The following is a 20,348-nucleotide window of genomic DNA, read 5'->3' on the forward strand; positions in this document are numbered from 1 at the left end:
ATGAGTGTGAACATGCAAAATAACATTCATATACATAAAACAAAGTATCCTTAATAATTAATACTAGGAACAATAGAAAATACTTCACTTTAGTTAGGAGTGAGAGCAGGAAGGAATAGAGGATGATAAAGGCAAAGTAGGAAGAAGGAAGGAGTGAGGCCCAAAGACATCTCAGATCTCCATACACATGGACCCACAAAACTCCTGGAGCAGTGGAACGTCTGTGACGACCCACCCTGCCCAAGGCCAGCTCTAGCTCTGCTTCAGCATCCTGGAGATCTTGTTTTGTGGAGTGCTGCCTGGCTGCTTTCCATTCTCACTGAGCAACATCCCCATCTTGTGGCCACTGGTGTACCAACCTCAGAATTCCTTCTCTCAGCAGAATTTGGTTCACAAGTGCCAAGCTTATAAAGCATAAATGTTTCAGAAGTGGCAAGTTGCAAAGACAATAATAATTGAAATTAACTTCTAGCATTTTCTCTTTAGGTCAGAGGATGAACAAAAAAGTTTCCACTCTGGGTCTCAACTCTTGTGAAAAATGCCTTTGTTCAGGGCATAATTGCTGACCAGTTCGGCCAAGGACTCTTCTTTGCATACTTACATCATCTGCTGTTTTGACATTTCTCTCATATGTTTTCTATGGCCCTATGTAAGGCTTATATCTCATCAGTCTTTTATTGGATATTCTAGAATACCTACCTTGACATTCTCAAAAGTTAGCTGGCAGGTAGAAGAAGCTCTGATCCCCATCTTGTTTTCCTTTTTCGCTATATGAAAACCTTCTGTATCTCGGTCTACTAAGAAGCAGGTGATGCCTCGGTAACCCTACAAAGATTTCAAATGTGATTATCACTTGGGCTTTTACAATTCCTGTTTATAGAACTCAGAGTCAGAAAACAAAGGGTTTGCAGAAACAGCTCAGCAGTTAAGAGTACTTGTTGCCCTCCCAAGGGACCAGAGTTTAGTTCTCAGCATCCACATTGTGACTCACAACTGTCTGCAACTCTAGTTTCATGGGATCCAGCTCCTTCTGGCTTTCATGAGCATCAAACATGCATGTGGCTCACAAACGTTCACACAGGCAAAACAATCATACACATAAAAAATAAAAATGAATAATGATAAGGAGTTCAAAGTAAAATAAAAGCTATAGGGCTGTGCAAACATGAAGATGTATGTTGGGTCCTAAGTACCCATGTAAAGAGCTGAGCATGGTGGCATGTGTTTGTGATACCATGTTGTGGAGGCAGAGACAGGTGAATCCCTGGGGCTTGCTGATCAGTCAGCCAAGCTTTATCAGTGAGGCCCAGGTCCCAGTGAGTGACCTTGCCTCAAAAAGAGTTGGGGGGCTAGAGAGAGGATCCAGTAGTTAAGAGCACATATTGCTCTTGCAGAGGACTCAAGTTTGGCTCCATGCATTACATGGGGTGTCTCACAAGCACCTGTAACTCCAGCTGCAGTGGATCTGATATCTTCTGCACTCCATGGGCACCTGTGCCCATGTGTACATACCCCTACACAGACAAATACATATACACACAGCTAAAATTAATTTTAAAAAACAGCATTTAAAACAAAGGTGGCCACTTCCTGAGGAACAGTGTTTGAGGTTGATTTCTGGTTCCCTTACAGATGCACCCATGTACAAAAAGAAAAGAAAGCTAACATGGACTTTAGTAATAAATAGTGAAGGACTTGGAATTGTAATATGTGCACTACAAAACCAGAATAATTGGAGGCCATTAGTTACTAAATCAAGAACCTTATGCCATGCATGGTGGTACACCCTTTAAGTGTACCTCAGCACTTGGGAAGCTGAGGCAGACAGATCTCTGTGAGTTCAAGGCCAGCCTGGTCTATATATCAAGTTCTAGGAAAGCCAGGGTTATCCGGACAGGAAGGAACCTTACTACTTCTTGTACTTTTCCAGAAACCACAATGGGTGTTAAAATTATTTTTATAATGAGTATGTGATCATGAGTCTACCATGTTTTAAATTCAATATTCTTAAACAAATCAGAAGACAAAAATAAAACATATTTAACATTTTGCTGTGTGATTTTCTTCCATTGGAATAAAATACTCTTAAAGTAATATTCTTCAATAGTCTTCAAAGTAAACATATTTTACAAGTACTTAAATCCTTCATTATTGCACAGAAAAATTGAAGTTCTACCCAATTAAGGATTAGGATATTAGGAGAGAAGTAATAAGTGGCCTTGTATGTAATTAATAATTTTGCCCACAATAGTCATTTGAAATCAACAAGAGTGGGGAAAAAATGGTCAATTCAACTCTCACAGAACTAGGAACTTAAGCCTTATCCTAAAAAGGGACTGGAAGAAGGAAAAGAAAAAAGAAAAGGTGAAAAGAGGGAGGAAAGGAATTTTTCTTTAAACTTACAGAGGTGGGGTCTACATTTGCGAAAACCAGAAAGATATCTGCATGTTCGGCATTGCTAATCCACATCTTGGACCCATTGATGATGTAGTCATTTCCATTTTTATCAGCTCTTGTTTTCAAAGCAAAAGAGTCGCTACCAGCTCCAGCTTCAGAAAGGCAGAAGCTTCCTAACTATATACTCGAGGGGAAAAAAAACAAATTAATTTTATTTATTCTTTGCATAACAAGTTATAGGACAAAGTGGACATTTGTGACTTTTTTTGTTTTGTTCTGTTTTGTTTTTTGAGACAGGATTTCTCTGTGTAGCCATGGCTGTCTTAGGAACTTACTCTGTAGACCAGGCTGGCCTCCAACAAAGAGACCTACCTGCCTCTGACTCCTGAGTAATGGAATTAAAGGTGTGTATTGTCAATTCCCAGCATTAAAAATGGACATTTGGAAGTCAACCTTTAGTTAACTTTTCAAAAAAAATCCATATTTGGGTTGGGCATGGTGGAGCATACCTTTAATCCCAGAACTCAGGATGCAAAGGCAAGCATCTCTGAGTTTGGGGCCAGCCTAGTCTATATAGTAAGTTCCAGACCAGCCAAAGCTACATAGTAAGACCCTATATATTTTTTAAAAAAAGTTTCTGGGCAGTGGTGGCACACAACTTTAATCCCAGCACTCAGGAGGCAGAGACAGGAAGATCTGTGTGAGTTTGAGGCCAGCTTGGTCTATGGAGTGAGTTTCAGGACAGGCTCCAAAGCTACAAGAGAAACCCTGTCTTGAAAAAAAAGTCTGTATTTATCAAAATACAATTATGATTATTATTTTTTTCTAAATCGCCCTTACTATTTATCTAAGGTAAAAATAAAGATTTAGGAATACATGTTTGCTATGTAGCATTTCCTAGTCTACCTTCATTAAGACTTCCCATGGCACACTTAGAGCCACTAGCCACCTTAGAACTCAGGTAGATAATGCAGGAAGATCACTGTAAGTTTGAGTCCAGAGAAAAACAAAACAGCATATGCTTAGCCTTATTTAATTCTAGTAGAATGTTGTACTGGCTGGTTTTATGTGCCAGTTTGACACAAGCTAGAGTCATCAGAGAGGAAGGAGTCTCAGTTGAGGAAATGCCTTCATGAAATCCAGCTGTAAGACATTTTCTCAATTAGTAATTAATGGGGGAGGACCCTGCCCATGGAGGGTCAGGTGCCATCCCTGGGCTGATAGTTCTAGGTTCTATAAGAAAGCAAGCTGAGCAAGCTATGGGAAGCAAGCCAGTAAGCAGCTTCCCTCCATGGGCTCTGCATCAGCCCCTGTCTCCGGGATCTTGCTTTGTCTGAGTTCCTGTCCTGACTTCCCTCAGTGATGAACAGTAATGCTAAAGTATAAGCCAAATAAACCCTTTCCTCCCCAACTTGCTTTTTGGGAATGGTATTTCATCACAGCAATAGAAAACCTAACTAAGACAAAAGTGATCTCAACAAAAGGACTGGGAAAATGATCGGAGATAGATGTGTTGGCTCTTTTTGAGACAGGTTCTCACTATACATCCCACACTGGCCTGGAAATTGCTATGTAGCCTAATCTGGCCACAAATGAGCAGTCCTCTTGCCTCAGCCTCTGAGTCCTAGGATTACAAGCACCCACTGCCATGCCTGGCTAAAAGGAATTGTCTGATGATTATTTCCTAGATTTCCACATGACAAATGAGAGGTAGAAAGTATTTCTCTGGTAGCAGCAATTTATTGAGTATTGTTTGGTTGATTGATGGTGCTGCATTGTAGTCTTGGATAATTAAAGTCAATATTGCAGTTACTTTTCTCCCAAAAATACTATAAACTTAGATCCAATTCATTCCAACAAGTCATTTCAACTCACTTTTTCTGTAGCCAGCTTAGGCAAATAGGTAGCCTTCTGTTCTTCTGTACCGAGTTTTCCAAACAGGTTGTTAATTATTGTGTTCTGTATGTCACACACAAGAGCCACAGATGCATCCACTTTGGCTAGCTCCTCTATCACTATGACAGAGGAGAAAAAGGAAGCTCCCGTTCCTCCATATTTTGCATCAATTCCAATGCCCATCAGCTAAAATAATGACAGAGGAGGAAAGATGAGACAGGTGAGGAAAGCTGTTTATATTGGGAAATTTCTTGCAAGTAAAAATTCAAAAATAAACTGTAAACACATAAATGACCTGGGGCCCCTTATGCAAGGCAAGCACTTTACCACTACCCAAGCTACAACAACAGCCCATCATACATATATTCTGAACTTTAAAATTTTATGTATATTTTAATTTGATATGGCTATTTTCTATAAACAATGGTCTATTAAAAAACACTAGTTTTGGGTTTTTTTTGAGGATGAAATTTATGTTAGATGTGCCCGCCCCCCAACTTTGAGCCTGGGATAACCAAGAAGGACACAAAATGCCTTGAAGCATAAATGAATGGAATAAGGAAGCGTAAGCATGATCTGATGGCCTTTCCTATTAAGAACTGCATGAGACGCTTCAGTATTTCAATTCAGGCCCCTATAAACTGATTTGATGTAATAAGTGAATGAATGAGAGTAAACTAGCTCTCAGTGGACATGTCTACAGTTCTAGTCAGCATAGTGTCTTCAAAGAAGGCCTTTCTACTTGATCTTTTCAGTAGAGACAACTACATGACCATCCATTTCGGGCCACTTTAGCAAGTCCAAGATGTTTAGCAGACAACATTTGGTAGTGTTTGAGTGACACACCCAACAAATCACAGGTGCTGATACACAAGACTAAATGTTGGCCAAGGCTTCCCAAAGGTTGGCATTTGATCTCAATGCCTAAGTCTGGGACATGATATATACAAGTGGCTCAAGATTCACATCTGGTAGCAGACATGGAAGATGCTTCCTTTCTCTCTAGGCTCTCCTAGAACAGCTTTGGTGAGTTAGAGCTTTGGCTATATGTTTCTGGTTGGTGATGTAACTAACATGAAGGCAGAACCACCAAAGATGAAAACTTCACTGTGAGAGAACTAAAAGTGCTTTCCCACTGTGAGCAATTGTTAGCAATACTGCTTCTCTATAAAAGTCACTAGTACTCTTTAATTGGAAATGTGTGGCAGGTGACTAGCACTGGACTATAGAGTTAGGAGGCAAGTGAGCTACTGAAAGGGTAGTTTATGGAGGTGGACGCTGAGTGCACATGGCCCTGAATACAAGAATTACTACTTCAGGAGAGCAATTTTCAAGCTGTGAGACAGACAAAGGACTCCCCACAGGAGCCTGGGGGTGCGGATGGAGTCTGTCAATGATGACAGCAGAACTGAGCTGGAAGAGAAAGCATGGGGTCTTTGTCTTTCTTACACACCAGGCTTCAGTGTAGTTCAGTATATATCAACATAGGACTCCATTTTCCTAAGTGTTTCATTGATAACAGAAAGCTAGGCCAGGCGGTGGAGGTACATGCCTTCAATCCCAGCACTCGGGAGGCAGAAGTATGTCTCTGGGAGCTTGAGACCAACATGGTTTACAGAACGAATTCTAGGACAGCCAGGGCTACACAGAGAAACCCTATCTCAAAAAAAAAAAAAAAAAAAGTTGGAAAAATCATCAAAAGCTGATCCCATTAAAACAAAAAGAAATGAAATTTTATGATTAAGTGCCAAAAGTCATTTTTCAATAAGGTGACAGACAAGACAAGGAAGATGGTGCTGAACAGCAGTGAAATCCATTTTCACCTATAAATCGAAGATACCAGGAATGAATTTGGTGACTGTTTTGTTGTGTTTTTTTTTCAAGACAGGGTTTCTCTTTGTATCCCTGGCTGTCCTGGAACTTATTCTGTAGACCAGGCTGGCCTTGAACTCAGAGAGATTCACCTGCCTCTGCCTCCTGAGTGCTGGGATTAAAAGAATGTGCCACCACTGCCAGGCTCAGTATGTTGACATTTAAGACATTCTTCCTTGGAGTCCCCACACTGATAACACCCTACTCATACCCAGATTAATTCTACTTTAATCTATTTTGTATGTCATACTCTCACTGAAGGACTATGTGAATTACAAAGCTGGAAATCTAGTTAATGTGGAACTCAGATGTCAGCTCTGCTGTAAGACTGCTGCACACACAAGAAACCACACAGTGTCTATAATGTGTATTATTTGATGGAGCTAGCCAGTTCTTTGTTGCAGCCGCCCTGTGCAATATAGGATGTTGAGTTAGTAGTGTTCCATGCCTCAACTCCACCAGATGCTAGTGGACCTCTTTAAAAACATTTATAATTTAAAATATCAGTTCAGTTAAAAATCTTTAACTGCATAAAATCAACTAAGATCTTAAGTATAAAGAAACATATACTTTTGACTAGGGGTGAGGAATTCACTTTGTTCATTATAACCTCTCACATGAAAAGTCTGCATATATTTTAGTATACAAAATGTATTTAAAAGTAGTTTGTTTGTCAACACAAAATGGACTCCATGTTATTTGTGTGCTTTTTGTTTTATATAGGTATTTTTTTGCCTTTTTTATCTTTTTTTTTTTTTGAGAGGGAAAGAACATGAAGTTTGGTGGGTAGGGAGGTGAGGAAAGACCTGGTAGAAGTAGAGGGAGGGAAAAGAATATGATAAAAATATAGTGTCTGAAAAATTTAAATAATAAAACGTTTGAAACAAGAATTATGAAACATATACCCCTTGTTGAAATAATCCTTGTATCACTGATTTCTCCATTTTTGAATTTTCGTCCATAGTTGAAACCAAAGGAGCAATTTGTTCCTGTGCAAACTTTTTAACTGTAAGGGAAAAAGAATTGCTAATAAGTCTATGTTTAAATAGATAAAATGGGTATCTTTAAAAAAGAAATAGCTCATTAACAGTTTGTTGATAAACTACTACTTTTTAACCAATAAATTAAAATACACATGACTATATTTAGTCTTTCAAAATAGAAATTATGACTTCCTTCTTTAAATGCAGAAAAAAGCAATCCCCCAATCCCCTTCAGAGCAAAAATTATAAATAATATGGAAGGCCTAAAATGAAAAGTGAAAGCCACATTCTCCTATCTTGGATGTTTAATCCATTTCCCCAGAGGTAACTAATTTTAAACTTATATACTCCTTCTGAAAGCTTCCCTTTAATCTTCTGTACGTCTCTGCCTAGACGCTCTACCTATCAGTTTACTTTTGCTACACAAAGAAACCATAAGACACACATTCAACCTCCTTCCTACTTTCTTTCTCCTCCTATTATTTTTATTCTTTTTTGAGATAGAATTTCATGGGGTAGCTGGCTGGCCTGGAGCTCACTATGAGACCAGGCTGGTCTTGAACTCACAAAGATCTGATTGCTTCTGCCTTTGAAACACTGGAGTGAAAAAGGCATGCACCACCATGTCCGATATCTATTGTCTCCCTACTTACACCTTGGTTATTTTTCTCCACCAGCACATCCCATCTAACATGGACCTTTTAATAGCTGCACAGCCACACACAGGAAGGTTTCTCTCCCTCAGAACTAAGAGTGTTCTGGGGCAGGTCAGGCAAGCCCTTGTTGTGGAGATGCTTGCCCTGTGCATTGTAGGGTAGTTAACAAGCATCATGTCCTCCCTCCAGGGCTATATAAGAAATTGGCAATAAAGCAGCTTCTGGGAAAAACTGGAGAATCAGGAAATGGAGATGGAGAAGCCTTAAATTGTAACCTAGCTTTTTATTCTGTTGTTGTTTTTACATTGGTATTACCTGTTTTCAAAATATTGTATGAAAATTCCATTCTCATGACTCCAAATCCCAGCTACTTTGGAGGCTGAGACAAGAAGGTTATTTGAGTCCCGGGGTTTGAGACCCATGTAGGTAACACAGAAAAATCCTGTCTCAAAAATAAACAAACTCCCGGGCCTGGCGTTGGTGGCACACGCCTTTAATCCCAGCACTCGGGTGGCAGAGGCAGGCGGATCTCTGTGAGTTCGAGGCCAGCCTGGTCTCCAGAGCGAGTGCCAGGATAGGCTCCAAAGCTACACAGAGAAACCCTGTCTCGAAAAACCAATAAATAAATAAATAAATAAATAAACTCCATTCAAGCCTCCCAAACAGTACAACAACAACATAGATCAACAGATCTGCTAGGCTGCCTCATATAGTTTCACACTGTAGGCCCAAACTCATAACAGAGGGGGGTTACAGGGTGATGTTGAGAAATGTACTGACCTGCTTCCTTCATCATCATTTCCTCATCAGTCAATGTTTGGAGAGGTGCAAAGGCCAGTGCATTATTTGTCATACTGAGTAGAGCTTCAGGCTGAGAGGATTTTAGGACACGAGGAGGATCTTTCCAAGAAGACAAGCACATTGGGAAGTTTCTTCGTAGCTTTAGGAGCAGCCCCGATTGAAGAACGGATATACACATAGAAGGAAGCAATGTGCACATTAGTTTCTTTGAGAAGAACTTTATCATGCATTCTTAAGATTTACTTATATGTATGTGTGTTTATGTCTGTGTGAGTTTATTTATACCACATCTGTGCCAGTGCCAGTGGAAGAGGGCATTGGGTCCCCTGGGTCTGGAGATTTAGATGGTTGTGAGCTACATGATATAGGTGCTGGGAACCAAACCTGGGTCCTCTGCAAGAACAGTAAGCATGGTTAACTACCGAACCATTGCTCTAGTCCTTATATCCACATTACTTATCCTTATATCCACAGTCCAAAATAAGAGCTTAATTTAGCATACTTTAAAATTCACTGTCTTTTAAACACAAATATTTTGAGTATTTTATGATCGCCTTTATTCAGCAGTGAGACACTCTAAATAACGGTGCCTGATCTCTTGGAGCTGGAGTTACAAAAACAGTTGTGAGCCAGCTGATGTGGATGCTGGGAATTGCATTTGGGTCTGCTGAAAAAGCAAAGTAGCGCCCCCCTCTCTTTATCTCCCCCCCCTTCCTCCCTTGTCTCCCCAAAGTCCCTATGTATATATAGCTCCAGCTGTCCTGGAACACTGTATGCAGATCAGACTGGTGTCAAAACTCACAGAGATCCCCCTGCCTCTGCCTCCTGTGATTAGGTGTGTGCCACTACTCCTGGCTTCCAGTACTGGTTCTTAACACTGAGACATCTCTCCAGACCAAGATAAACTTTTAACTATCAAGGAAACAAATTTCTAGACTGAACTCATTCTCTAAGCACATTTCTCATTTCACTAACTTCTTGGATAGGAATACAATACTTCTGTTGTCTATGACTAAGCATAGTCAAGATGGGGAGATGATGCAGTACAAGGGATAAGGAAACAGGCTTTGGAGTCCAAAGGAAAATAGGTTAAATACTAACGCTGGACTATAAATACTAACAATAGATAATGTAATCTTGGCAAGCGATTTCATTGCTTTTGGAGGGTGTAGTGGTTTGAATAAAAATGTTTTCCATAGGCTCATATATTTGAATGCTTAGTCACCAGAGAGTGGAACTGATTGGAAGGATTAGGAGGTATGGCCTTGTTGGAGTGTGTGTGGCCATGTGAGAGGAAGAGTACCACTGGGGGTGGGCACTGAGATTTCAAAAACCCATGTCAGGCCCAGGATCACTCTCTGTGCTTGTGAATGAGGATGCAGCTCTCAGGTACTTCTCCAACATCACACCTACTGGCCTGCCTGCCTGCCTGCCTGTGTGTCTGCTGGCTACCATGTTCCCTGCCATGATAACAATAGACTAAGCCTCTGAAAACTATAAGCAACCCCTCCCCCCATTAAATGCTTTCTTTTATAAAAACTTGTCTTGGTCTTCACAACAAAGGAACAGTGACTAAGACAGGAGTCCATGTGATTTTTTTTAATGTCATAGTTAAAATCTCTTAAAATCTTAGTTTCTATGTAAAATGCAGATAATTTCTTGGAGTCTTGTGAGGATTAATAAAACAATCTATGTAAAAGGTTTATCGCAGTATCACCATTTAGTAGGAGTTCAATAAATATTCGTGACTATTTCCACTATAACTACTTAGAATACAGTAGTGTGGTGGCCATGCTATTAGAGATGGTAGTAAGAATGCAAACTGTTAGCTGCCATGCTTGCTGTGGTAGGTTGAATGTAACTGGCCCCCATAATCTCACAGGGAATGGCACTATTAGGAGCTGTGACTTTGTTAGGGTGGGTATGGCCTTGTTGGAGGAAGTGTGTCACTGTGGGGGTTGGCTCTGAGGATTTCTATGCTCAGATACCACCCAGTGTCTCAGTCAACTTCCTGTTGTTGGCAAGATATAGGACTCTCAGTTATTCCTCCAGCACCGTGTCTGCCTGCATGTCACCATGTTCCCTGCCATGACAATAATGGACTGAACCTCTGAAACTGTAAGCAAACCACACCAATTAAATGTTTGTTAAGAGTTGCCATGGTCATGGTATGTCTTCACAGCAATAAAAACCCTAAGACACTTGCCATCTTTGGGTTTCTCTGTTGGAGTGGTCCAAGCCCTTAACAAATGTAGTAACAAATGTTCTCTCAGTGTTTTGTTCATATATTGACTACCTCAGGAAAAAGAGACACAGAACCACCTATGTTTGAAACCACCATCAGTCTTTGCTATGTCACTGAATCTTTGCAATTGTATGCTGAAGTACAAACATATTTTGCTTTGGATTCTCCTGGGCAACAGAACCAATGACTGGGGAAGAAAAATATATGTTGCCATTTTTTTCTAGCTCATTTTTTTTGTTCCGTTTTGTTTTCAGAATCAGAAGACAGAATTAAGGGGAAAGTCCCCCTTTGTCATTAAAATCATAATCGAGACAAGAGCTTTAGACTAGGAAGAAGGAGGGGGGAAACACATTATTTTCCTCTTGATGAGATAAACAAAAAGAAGAAAAAAGCACAGGAAATGAGAAGTGCAAATGGACTCTGGATGGGATGGAATGCTGCTAATAGCTGAAGGGAGGCAACTGGTAGCAGCTGGCTCAAGGAATGAAGAAGAGATGGGGAGAAGTGGAAATATGGAAGTGGAAGAGAAATAAATACAGGCACAATTTTGTTCAGTGCTGGTGATGGAGTCTCAGATTGTGCCCTCAATATATAGTCCAAAGAATGAAAGAATGAGCCAACTACCTCCATAAACTGCCGGTGAAACTTGCCTATCCATTTCAAAACCTGCAATACACTGGCCTACATTTCTCATTTCTAGGAGAGGTTATTTACTTCACTAAGCCCACTACAGAATTCTTTCCGTCTCTTAGTCAATATATCACCTTTGTACCTAAGTTGATCTTTAAAAGAAAGCCCACTGCTGAGAAACTTAAGAAGCCAGTGGGTCTTACGATAATACCTATTTTTCCTGCTGACACAATTGTGAGCCTCTTAGTCTCAATACTGCCACTGACCAAGCACATGCCAGTTCGGCCCATAACAATTACTTCAGATTCAGAGGAGATAAGAGAGGCAAATGAACTTTTAAAAAGTTCAAAATGGTATACATCAGAGGGTAGGTCACTGAAGATGCTCATCATAAAATACGAAGACTAAATGCTGTGAATGAAATCCATTTCTAGCCAAAGCATCAAGAGAGATTACGTAGGCCTCTTAGTAGTTGATAATAAAGGAAAGGAAATTTGTTCTCCTCTTGCCTTTAATTGCTCAACCAGGATTTCACTGTTGATTTTTCTAAGACCCCTATGCTTTGGCATTGACCAGTCATTGCAATTTTGGTATCTACTCCATCAAAATGATTTTCCGAAGCTATATAACCCATTGGACCACATCATCACATTTTTTTTTTTTTTTTGGTACAGAGCAGCAATTGTTCCTTGAATGGAATAATGGTTATTTATGCCTTGCCAAATCCTTTCCTTAGCTCCAGTCTAATCTGTTTCTACCAAGATGATCCGGGAGTTCTGATGTACGATGGTTAGAATGATCAAGTCCATGAACTCCACTAGGGTTGGGGAATAACATCTTTATTTCATTAGCCTTTAACAAAAATACAGCATTTAAAAATTATGAGTGTGGGCAACACATTTTGGTAGTACTAGTAATAAATGTGACTCTGCCAAAAGAAATCACAGCCATTTTCCTATCACACCGATTTAGTGCCAGTATCTTCAAATATATTTTTGTTCATCACTATGGCAAAATTACAGTGGCTATTAGAACGATCACTAGGCTGTATTTAAAAAAGCACACACTGCTCAATCACATTAAGACATTTTATAACTGTATCATTATAATTGATTTCCTTTATAATGCTGTATCTTTTATTTTATGCATTTTAAACATTTTGAGGAAAGGACTATAAACTTTTACTACGCCGCCACATATGCTGCACTCCAGGTGCTGAAAAGCTAAAAATGCTTGACTGTAGAATGTTCTGGAAAATCTATTACTATTCTTGTTACATTTATCAATTGTGTTAGTTAGGACACTGTGCTTTAGCATAATGAAGTGTTATTTTAAATGTTCCTAGAGTGCTTCCTAGCCAACTGCATTTACAGCCCAGAGTCATGTTGACCTGAAAAGACTCAGTCAGACTTGCAAAAGAAGAAATTTCAATACACACAGTTGCATTTTGCTCTAAATCCACCATGTTTTTGGTTTTTTTGTTTTTGTTTTTGTTTTTTGCCCTGCATGCCATCTTGGCTCCTACCTCTCTGTGACAGATCCAGAAATGCTTCTGAGAAGACTTTCTGCCTTTTCTAGATGTAGGGTAACCTTGCTTTCTTCATGATCCCTTTCTAGATAAGGAGGAAGGATCCCTGGACTTCACACTAAAACTTGAGAATGTTATAGCACCATCTTCCTGGGAGAAGGACGAAGAAGGGAGGCCCTTTCTCCTCAGATCCAGGAAAGCTATCTCCCTTTTCACCCTTGACCCTTGATCTGCCCTACTGGACAATTGTCCTTATATATTGGGTCTACCTCACAAAATATTCTTTTTACTCAAAGCCTATCAGGACCTTTCAGCCCAGAGGCCAACTCAAGTGACATTCTGGTCATGACCTCTTCTCATATCCAGTGGCACCCCTCCCCCACTTCCACACAACGTTATTGTGCATCTGCTCTGAGATGCCACTCAGTGCTGCCATCTCTTAAAGTCTATCTGTCCACAGTCTCAGAATCTGTCCCTGGCCTTTCTGATAAAACATGGTGCTAAACCAGATGTTCAAGCCTATTGGCAAATCTAGTTCTTTCTCCAGTCTCTCCTGATTTCATGACCCTCATTATCTAGCTGAGATCCCACATGAACCTTTGCAAACATTGATTTCACAACACTGGAAACATTCTTACCCATAGTTTCTTCTTCTGATTTTGAAACTATCTTTTTATGCTGCTGAAAATGTGTCTGTCCCTTTCCTAGATCAAGGGTGACTTTCCTTTCTCTACAAAGCTTTGTCTAGAGTGCCTTAATACATGAGTTGTGAAAGCTCCTTTTCACTACCCCTCACCCAGTTTCCTTAGGTGAGCACATTCCAAATGCAAGTATCAAAACTTATTAAAATGTACATGTATTGAAACCTAATGGCCTTATGTTGGTATTGAGATGTGGGGCCCTTTAGAGGTGATGGGGCCAAAAGGCTCTCCTCTTGTGAATGGAATCAAATCCATTTGCATTAGTTACTTTTCTTATCATTGTTACCAAATACCTGTCAAGAAGCAACAGAAAAGATATGTTTTGTGTTGGCAAAGACATGCTAGTGGGCGTGGCTTGTGGCTATGGTGACAGAAACATGAAACTTTGCTTACATTCTGATGGAGGGAAGCAGAAATGGGACAGCAAGCAGGCTACATGTTGCAAGGCCACTCCCGGAGATCTACTTCTTCCAACTAGTCTCCAGCCCTTAAAGGAACTACAACGTCTCAAAACAGCATCAGCAGGTGGAGACTAAGTGTTCAAACACATAAGTCTGTGGGGCATTTTATATCTAAGCCATATATCTACCCTTATAAAAGTGGCTTTAAACAGTATTCCACTCACTTCCCTTCTGCGTCAGCCAGTCACATGAGGTCACAGTAGTTTTCAGCAAGGAAGCTCACACAAGGCAGTCTAATCTGTTGGTGTGTTGCGTTTGGACTAACTGATCTCTATAAATTGGCCAACTCTCTGGTCCTCTGTTGTACCATTCTAAACAGACTAAGATACCATATTTATAGTAAAGCATAAATACATACATACAGAGGATACAGTGAAGTCGGCAAAAGTAAAAAATTAAAAATCCAATTAAATCTTAATTTAAGGAATGGCTAAATTTTTGTGGTATATTGATTCAATACAATATTTCATAGCCATCAAGGCAAACCAGGGACCTATATATATCAACATGGATCAAACTTAAAAATACTGAAGAAAAATCCAATTTGCAAAATCATGAGCTCAGCCTGACAACATTTATGTATACTTTAAAGCACAGATGTGCTACGTGTTTAAAGACATGGACTGGAAGTATGCAGATCAGCTCTCTACCTATGAGGATAGGATGGAAGTATGGGTTGTTGTTTTTCATGAAATTCAGTAGCTGCCCTTTAAGCAACTGCTGTCCATTTTTTTTAAACAAGCTTTTTTTTTATTTTATTTTACATACCAATCCCAGGTCCCTCTCCCTCCCCTCCTCCCACTCTACTCACTTTTCCCCCACCCCACCCCCCATCCACTCCTCAGAGAGGATGAGGCCTCCCATGGAGAGTCAAAATCTGTCACTTCACGTTGAGGCAGGACCAAGGCCCTCCTTCCGGTATCTAGGCTGAGCAAGGTATCCCTCCATAGGGAATGGGCTCCAAAAAGCCAGCAGTTGCAACTCTGCAGTTACCAACATTGGTTCTGCTGCAATGGCCATAGCCAGGCAGGAATTCTGTTCCCTCAGGTTCTGTCATACTGATAAAGGCTCTCTATCCCTCTATGGAACTCAGGATTCAAAGCTTAAGATGAAATTCTGCTTGCTCAGAGAAGCTGAATAGCAAGTAGCTAATCTACTCTCCTAGCTCCAGTCTCTTCAAAAACAGGAAGAGACTGTTCCTTCTGTTCCTCGTCCACTTAAGAATCTTAGCTACACATGGTTCCTCCCTACCACTTCCTGCTAGCTAGTTGCTGACTCAGTCTCCTGACCTCAGGTTAATTTTATTTAATCAAACAAATGTAACACATCTTTGCATCATTAAATAAATACTCCACAGCATAAACGAATGTAACACATTTAAATTAATATTCCACAACAGTGTGGTTTTTTTTTTTTTACTGTTTATTTCTTTGAAAATAAATCTTAGCAAAAGTGGGTTTTGTGACAGTGACATTAGTTTTATTAATATTTAATGTTAAAACTTATTCTCTAGAATTGTATTTTGTTTTTGTTTTTTTTTTTGTTTGTTTGTTTGTTTTTTATTTTTCGAGACAGGGTTTCTCTGTGGCTTTGAAGGCTGTCCTAGGACTAGCTTTTGTAGACCAGGCTGGTCTCAAACTCACAGAGATCTGCCTGCCTCTGCCTCCTAGGTGCTGGGATTAAAGGTGTGAGCCACCATTGCCGGCAAATTGTATTTATTTTTATTTATGTGTAGATGTGCAAGCCTATATTAGTATATTTGCACCATGTGCTTGCAGGGTCGGATATTAACCAAAAGAGAGAGTCAGAGCCCTTGAAGTTACAGATGGCTGGGCCATGGGAACTGAACCCTGGTCCTCTGCAAGGGCAATAATTGCTCTTTACTGCTGAGTCATCTCTCCGGCACCTGTTAAAAGTTCTTAATGTGCATATAAAATGCTAGATATAAGTTTTAGGTAACATGTTCAACATAACATTTAAAGATCATTTCTTGGATTTTATAAAGTTACATATAATTAAACTAAATATACTGGCTTATTCTGGAAACATATCCAAAGAACTGACTTCCCTGCTCTATCTGGCTCCTTTCTCTTGAAGGTCAAGAGCAATGACTTTCCCTAAGGATGCCTTATCTGATTAAGTTCCTCTAGAAAGAAGGTAATGTCCTCAACACCCCCGAGTGTGGTGATTGTTTATGATGTAATAAAGCTCGCCTGAAGATCAGAATGCAAAGCTAGCCACAGTCATAGAGGCCAGGAAATAGTGGTATACACCTTTAATCCCAGCACTTAGAAGACAGAGGCAGATGGATCTCTGTGAGTTCAAGGCCACCCTGGGCTACATGAGAGTGAATCAGTCTAAAAGTGAAACAGAGCTCACACCTTTGATCCCAGCTCTAGGGAGGTGGAGACAGGAGTGATATGGCTGGGTAGAGAGAGGAATATAAGGCCAGAGAAGACAGGAATTCAATGCAGTCTAGGTAGTCTGAGGAGAATTGCAGTTTGGAGATACAATCAGAGGACACAATCGCCCCTTCAGTCTAAGCATTGGTAGAGGGGAGAACTCTCTAGTGACTGGCCATTTTGCGTCTTCAGCTTGAACCCCAATATCTGTCTCTGGGTTTTTATTATTCGTGCTACAGCTGTCAGCCTCCCCCTGATGTCAGGCAAACTTGTCACTCTTATAAGTGAACCATTTGGTTCTGTTCAGCCCCAGCCCTCCTTCCATGCCCTTGGACAAGCTTCCTGTCATGAGAGCAATCTATGGCATGGGGCTGACAGCTGCCATTGGTTAACGATGAGAACTGGCCTTTAAAGAGCCTATCAGAGCACCCAGTGCATGGTGCCTACCAAATGCAACAGTCAGAGACATCCAACATAGGTGGCATCATCCAAAACAACCAAAGGTCAACATGAGAGTCCCTAAAAAATCATAGGACTTTAGGACTTACTTGGGAACAGTAGAACATGGTTGAGGGAGCCCATAGGCCACAGTAAAACACAGGTGTCTTCAAAAAGGCTGAAGCAAGTTCATAGAAACAAAAGTTAAGAGGTTTGCATCAGGAATTCTGAAACAGTCACAATGATAAATACCAAGGAGTCCGCTGGTTTGAAGATAAGCCGACAGTGGCCAGTGGATATCTTGGTACAGGAACTTGTTGCATGAATTTTCGGTGGTCTCTATGTAAGCATGTCACTCCAGCAGTCTTTTGTGATATTAATAAATAAAAAAAAAGAATTCTTTCTTGTCAACTCCTGCTTCATTGACTTAGTTTTGATAGGGAAGATACAAGGAATTCCAGTTTTAAGCTTTTCGATTTTTGTTTTATGTGTATGTTCAGTAGCATTGTCATAGAGCACCAAGATCAATCTGTCTTTCCATGTTTTATGGCCTAGTTCCTCCTTCATATGAATTCTCTTGTGCTTTAGATCCATTATTAAGTAAAATATGGGTTGATCCAAACACAGGTACTACAATGCAAAAGTCAGATCTAACGGATGGGTAGCATATACTTTATGTATACAGTAGCTGGACAAAGGAGCAATTTATGTTCTGGATTGGACAGATTATTAGGTTACTCAGAATAACATGTAATTAAAACTGAGTTGTTTATTTCTGGAATTTTCCATTTAATATTTTCAGACCATAGTTAACTGTAAGTAACCAAAATTATGGAAAGTAAAACTATGAAATCCTGGTTGGAAAAGCTATTATTTAAGCCTTGAAATTTGTTCACTTAACCTGTCACTTATTTGCTATTAATACAAAATATTAATACGAAAAATTTTACTACTATTAATATGTCCTCTTAATTTTGATCCTAAAGGGTAGAAAAAAATATTTTACCTATCTCTTACAACAGAATACTATTCAGCACCAAATTGACCCTGTTACTAAATGATTCCATTTCTCCAACACTGTTGAAAATAAAATTATATAGCTAGAAAAGAGATTAGTTGTTAATAGGAACTAAGGAGTGGGGATGGGGAGAAACAGTACTATGAGATTATAATAGGACAACAAAGACCTTTGTGTTACTTGGAATTATCTTTAGCTTGACTATTTGCAAACACAAATAAGGATAAGATGAAAGGCTACAGAGCTACACATATATACACAAGCAAACTGATTTTATCTGAAACTGATTATCTGATATTGGTGGATTACATTAATGTCAATTACCTGAATGTGATATTGTACTATAGTTAGTAAAGTAATGTGGGGGCAAACTGGATAAAGAGTATGTGGAACTCTCTCTTTCTTTTTAAAATTAAGCGTGTGTGTGTGTGTGTGTGTGTGTGTGTGTGTGTGTGTGTGTGTGTGTGTGTAACCTGTGTGCAGGTGCCTGCTAAGGACAGAAGAGGGCATAGGATCCCTTGGAGTTGGAGTCACAGATGGTTGTAAACTGCCCAGTGTTGACTGCTGGGAATCAAGCTCTGAAGAGCAGTGCATGCCCTTAACTACTGAACCATTTCTCTAGACACATAACTATTTTACCTTCTCCTTTCCCTTCCTCTTCTATCTCTTCTTCTCTGTCAGTGCCTCTATGTTGACTATCTTGGAATTCTTAGAAAATTTAGCATATGCAGAGTCACTGTGCTGTCTTATGACCAAAGAGTAACAGAATGTCAGGATTAGACATATAAACAAATTTTATTATACCAGAATTTTAATAATAATTGCAGTAGCTATGGCCTGAGAATATTTCTTGGGCACTCCTACCATTAAGAGTTAATATTACACACTTGTGACATGGCAATCTGCCCCAGCTGGCTTGGAAATTTTGTTTTGGTCTAGCATCTTTAAAGCAACAAGAGCTACCCAGGCTGAGAGCAGGCAGTCATATGCCTCTAGAGTCTTAAAAATTGGGTTATGGGGTTAATGAGTAAAAATGGTTATAAAAGATAACTTTACCAATGACGATTAAATGAGAGAAAATGATTGTAAAAGATAACTCTGTTCTGTCACAGTTTCATCAGTAATGACTAAAGGATGTGCAAGAGGAAGTAAAACACATGTCCAAAAACAAAAATGATATGATCTATGTTTTGGAACAACATGAATCTACCCCTGCTTACTGCCTTCTGTGTAAATAAAGAAGCACTCTGACAGCTAGTCAGTCAAGCTGCAAGATTATCCCGACCATCATTGTCATAGAGCACCAAGATCAATCTGTCTTTCCATGTTTTATGGCCTAGTTCCTCCAAATAAAAAAAAACCAATAAACAAACAAAAAAACCCAGGTAAGGATAACCTTACTTCAGCTTCTGGCGGTTGGCAGGGGTAGTAATAGTTTCCCTTAAGCTGAAACACAAGCACTAGGGTGAGAAGGGAGCAAAGAGGGTTTAGTGCTGTCCGGAACATCTCTTGTTTTATTCAACAATGCTGTAAAATGCAGGAGAAAAATGTAATAGTTATCAATTTGTATATGCTAAAGAGAAGCTATAAAATGTTTTAGTCAGTGTTCTAGTGCTGTGAAGGGACACCATGACCACAGCAATGCATAAAAGAAAGCATTTAACTGGGGCTGCCTTACAGTTTCAGAAGTTTAGTCTATTTTTATCATGGTGGGAAGCATGGCAGCAGGAAGGTAGACACTGCTGGAGAAGGAGGTGAAAGTACTATATCAGAATATGCAGCCATCAGGAGAGAGAGCCAAGGGTCCAATTTCAAATTTGCCTCTTTCTTTCCCTGCTTGTATATCACCACTCCCCAAATTAGAATCCAGTCTTTCCATTCCACTTGCTTTACCTACAAATCCTGGCTTCTGCTCTTGCTGTTCTTCAAAGCTACTGAAACTGAACTTTCCTCTTCCACAGGTCTCTTGCTCTTTGTTCTAGCTTCTAGGAGTTCCTATCAAGGCCTTAATTTTCTATAAAAATAACAGTGACTGGTCCAAACAAACCAAACTTTTGGAGTGCACTGTTAAACTTACTAGACTACTAGCTTCCACCAACCCTAAAAGAAAGAATGTTGTAAGGTAGTATTTCAAACCTGTAACAAAGATTTTGCAAGTCTGCTGCAACCCACTTACCTGATTATCTCCACCAACATATTTCCTAATTGCTCTTAAGACTATCTTTGGTGACTATAAAAGTTCAGGTAACCTCTTCCACAATGGAACATGCCATTTAAACAACTTGAATCCATCTTTGAAGACTATAGTTACTTATTTGGG

At 39.8% G+C, this 20,348-nt stretch overlaps 1 protein-coding gene across 1 annotated transcript in view; it reads right to left on the reverse strand.

Annotated features, from left to right (window-relative positions):
* The window catches only part of Acadsb (acyl-CoA dehydrogenase short/branched chain), a 38,009-nt gene that overhangs the window by 13,179 nt on the left and 4,482 nt on the right, over positions 1 to 20,348 (reverse strand). Inside the window, exons 2-6 of the mRNA XM_027409156.2 lie at positions 8,585 to 8,744; positions 7,071 to 7,171; positions 4,273 to 4,479; positions 2,404 to 2,574; positions 700 to 825 (exon numbers count right to left, since the gene is read on the reverse strand). Of these exons, the coding sequence (XP_027264957.1) occupies positions 700 to 825; positions 2,404 to 2,574; positions 4,273 to 4,479; positions 7,071 to 7,171; positions 8,585 to 8,744 (765 nt within the window). The remainder of the gene's footprint in view (positions 1 to 699; positions 826 to 2,403; positions 2,575 to 4,272; positions 4,480 to 7,070; positions 7,172 to 8,584; positions 8,745 to 20,348) is intronic.

Source organism: Cricetulus griseus, chromosome 3 (assembly GCF_003668045.3).
Source record: "Cricetulus griseus strain 17A/GY chromosome 3, alternate assembly CriGri-PICRH-1.0, whole genome shotgun sequence".
Classification (NCBI taxonomy): domain Eukaryota; kingdom Metazoa; phylum Chordata; class Mammalia; order Rodentia; family Cricetidae; genus Cricetulus; species Cricetulus griseus.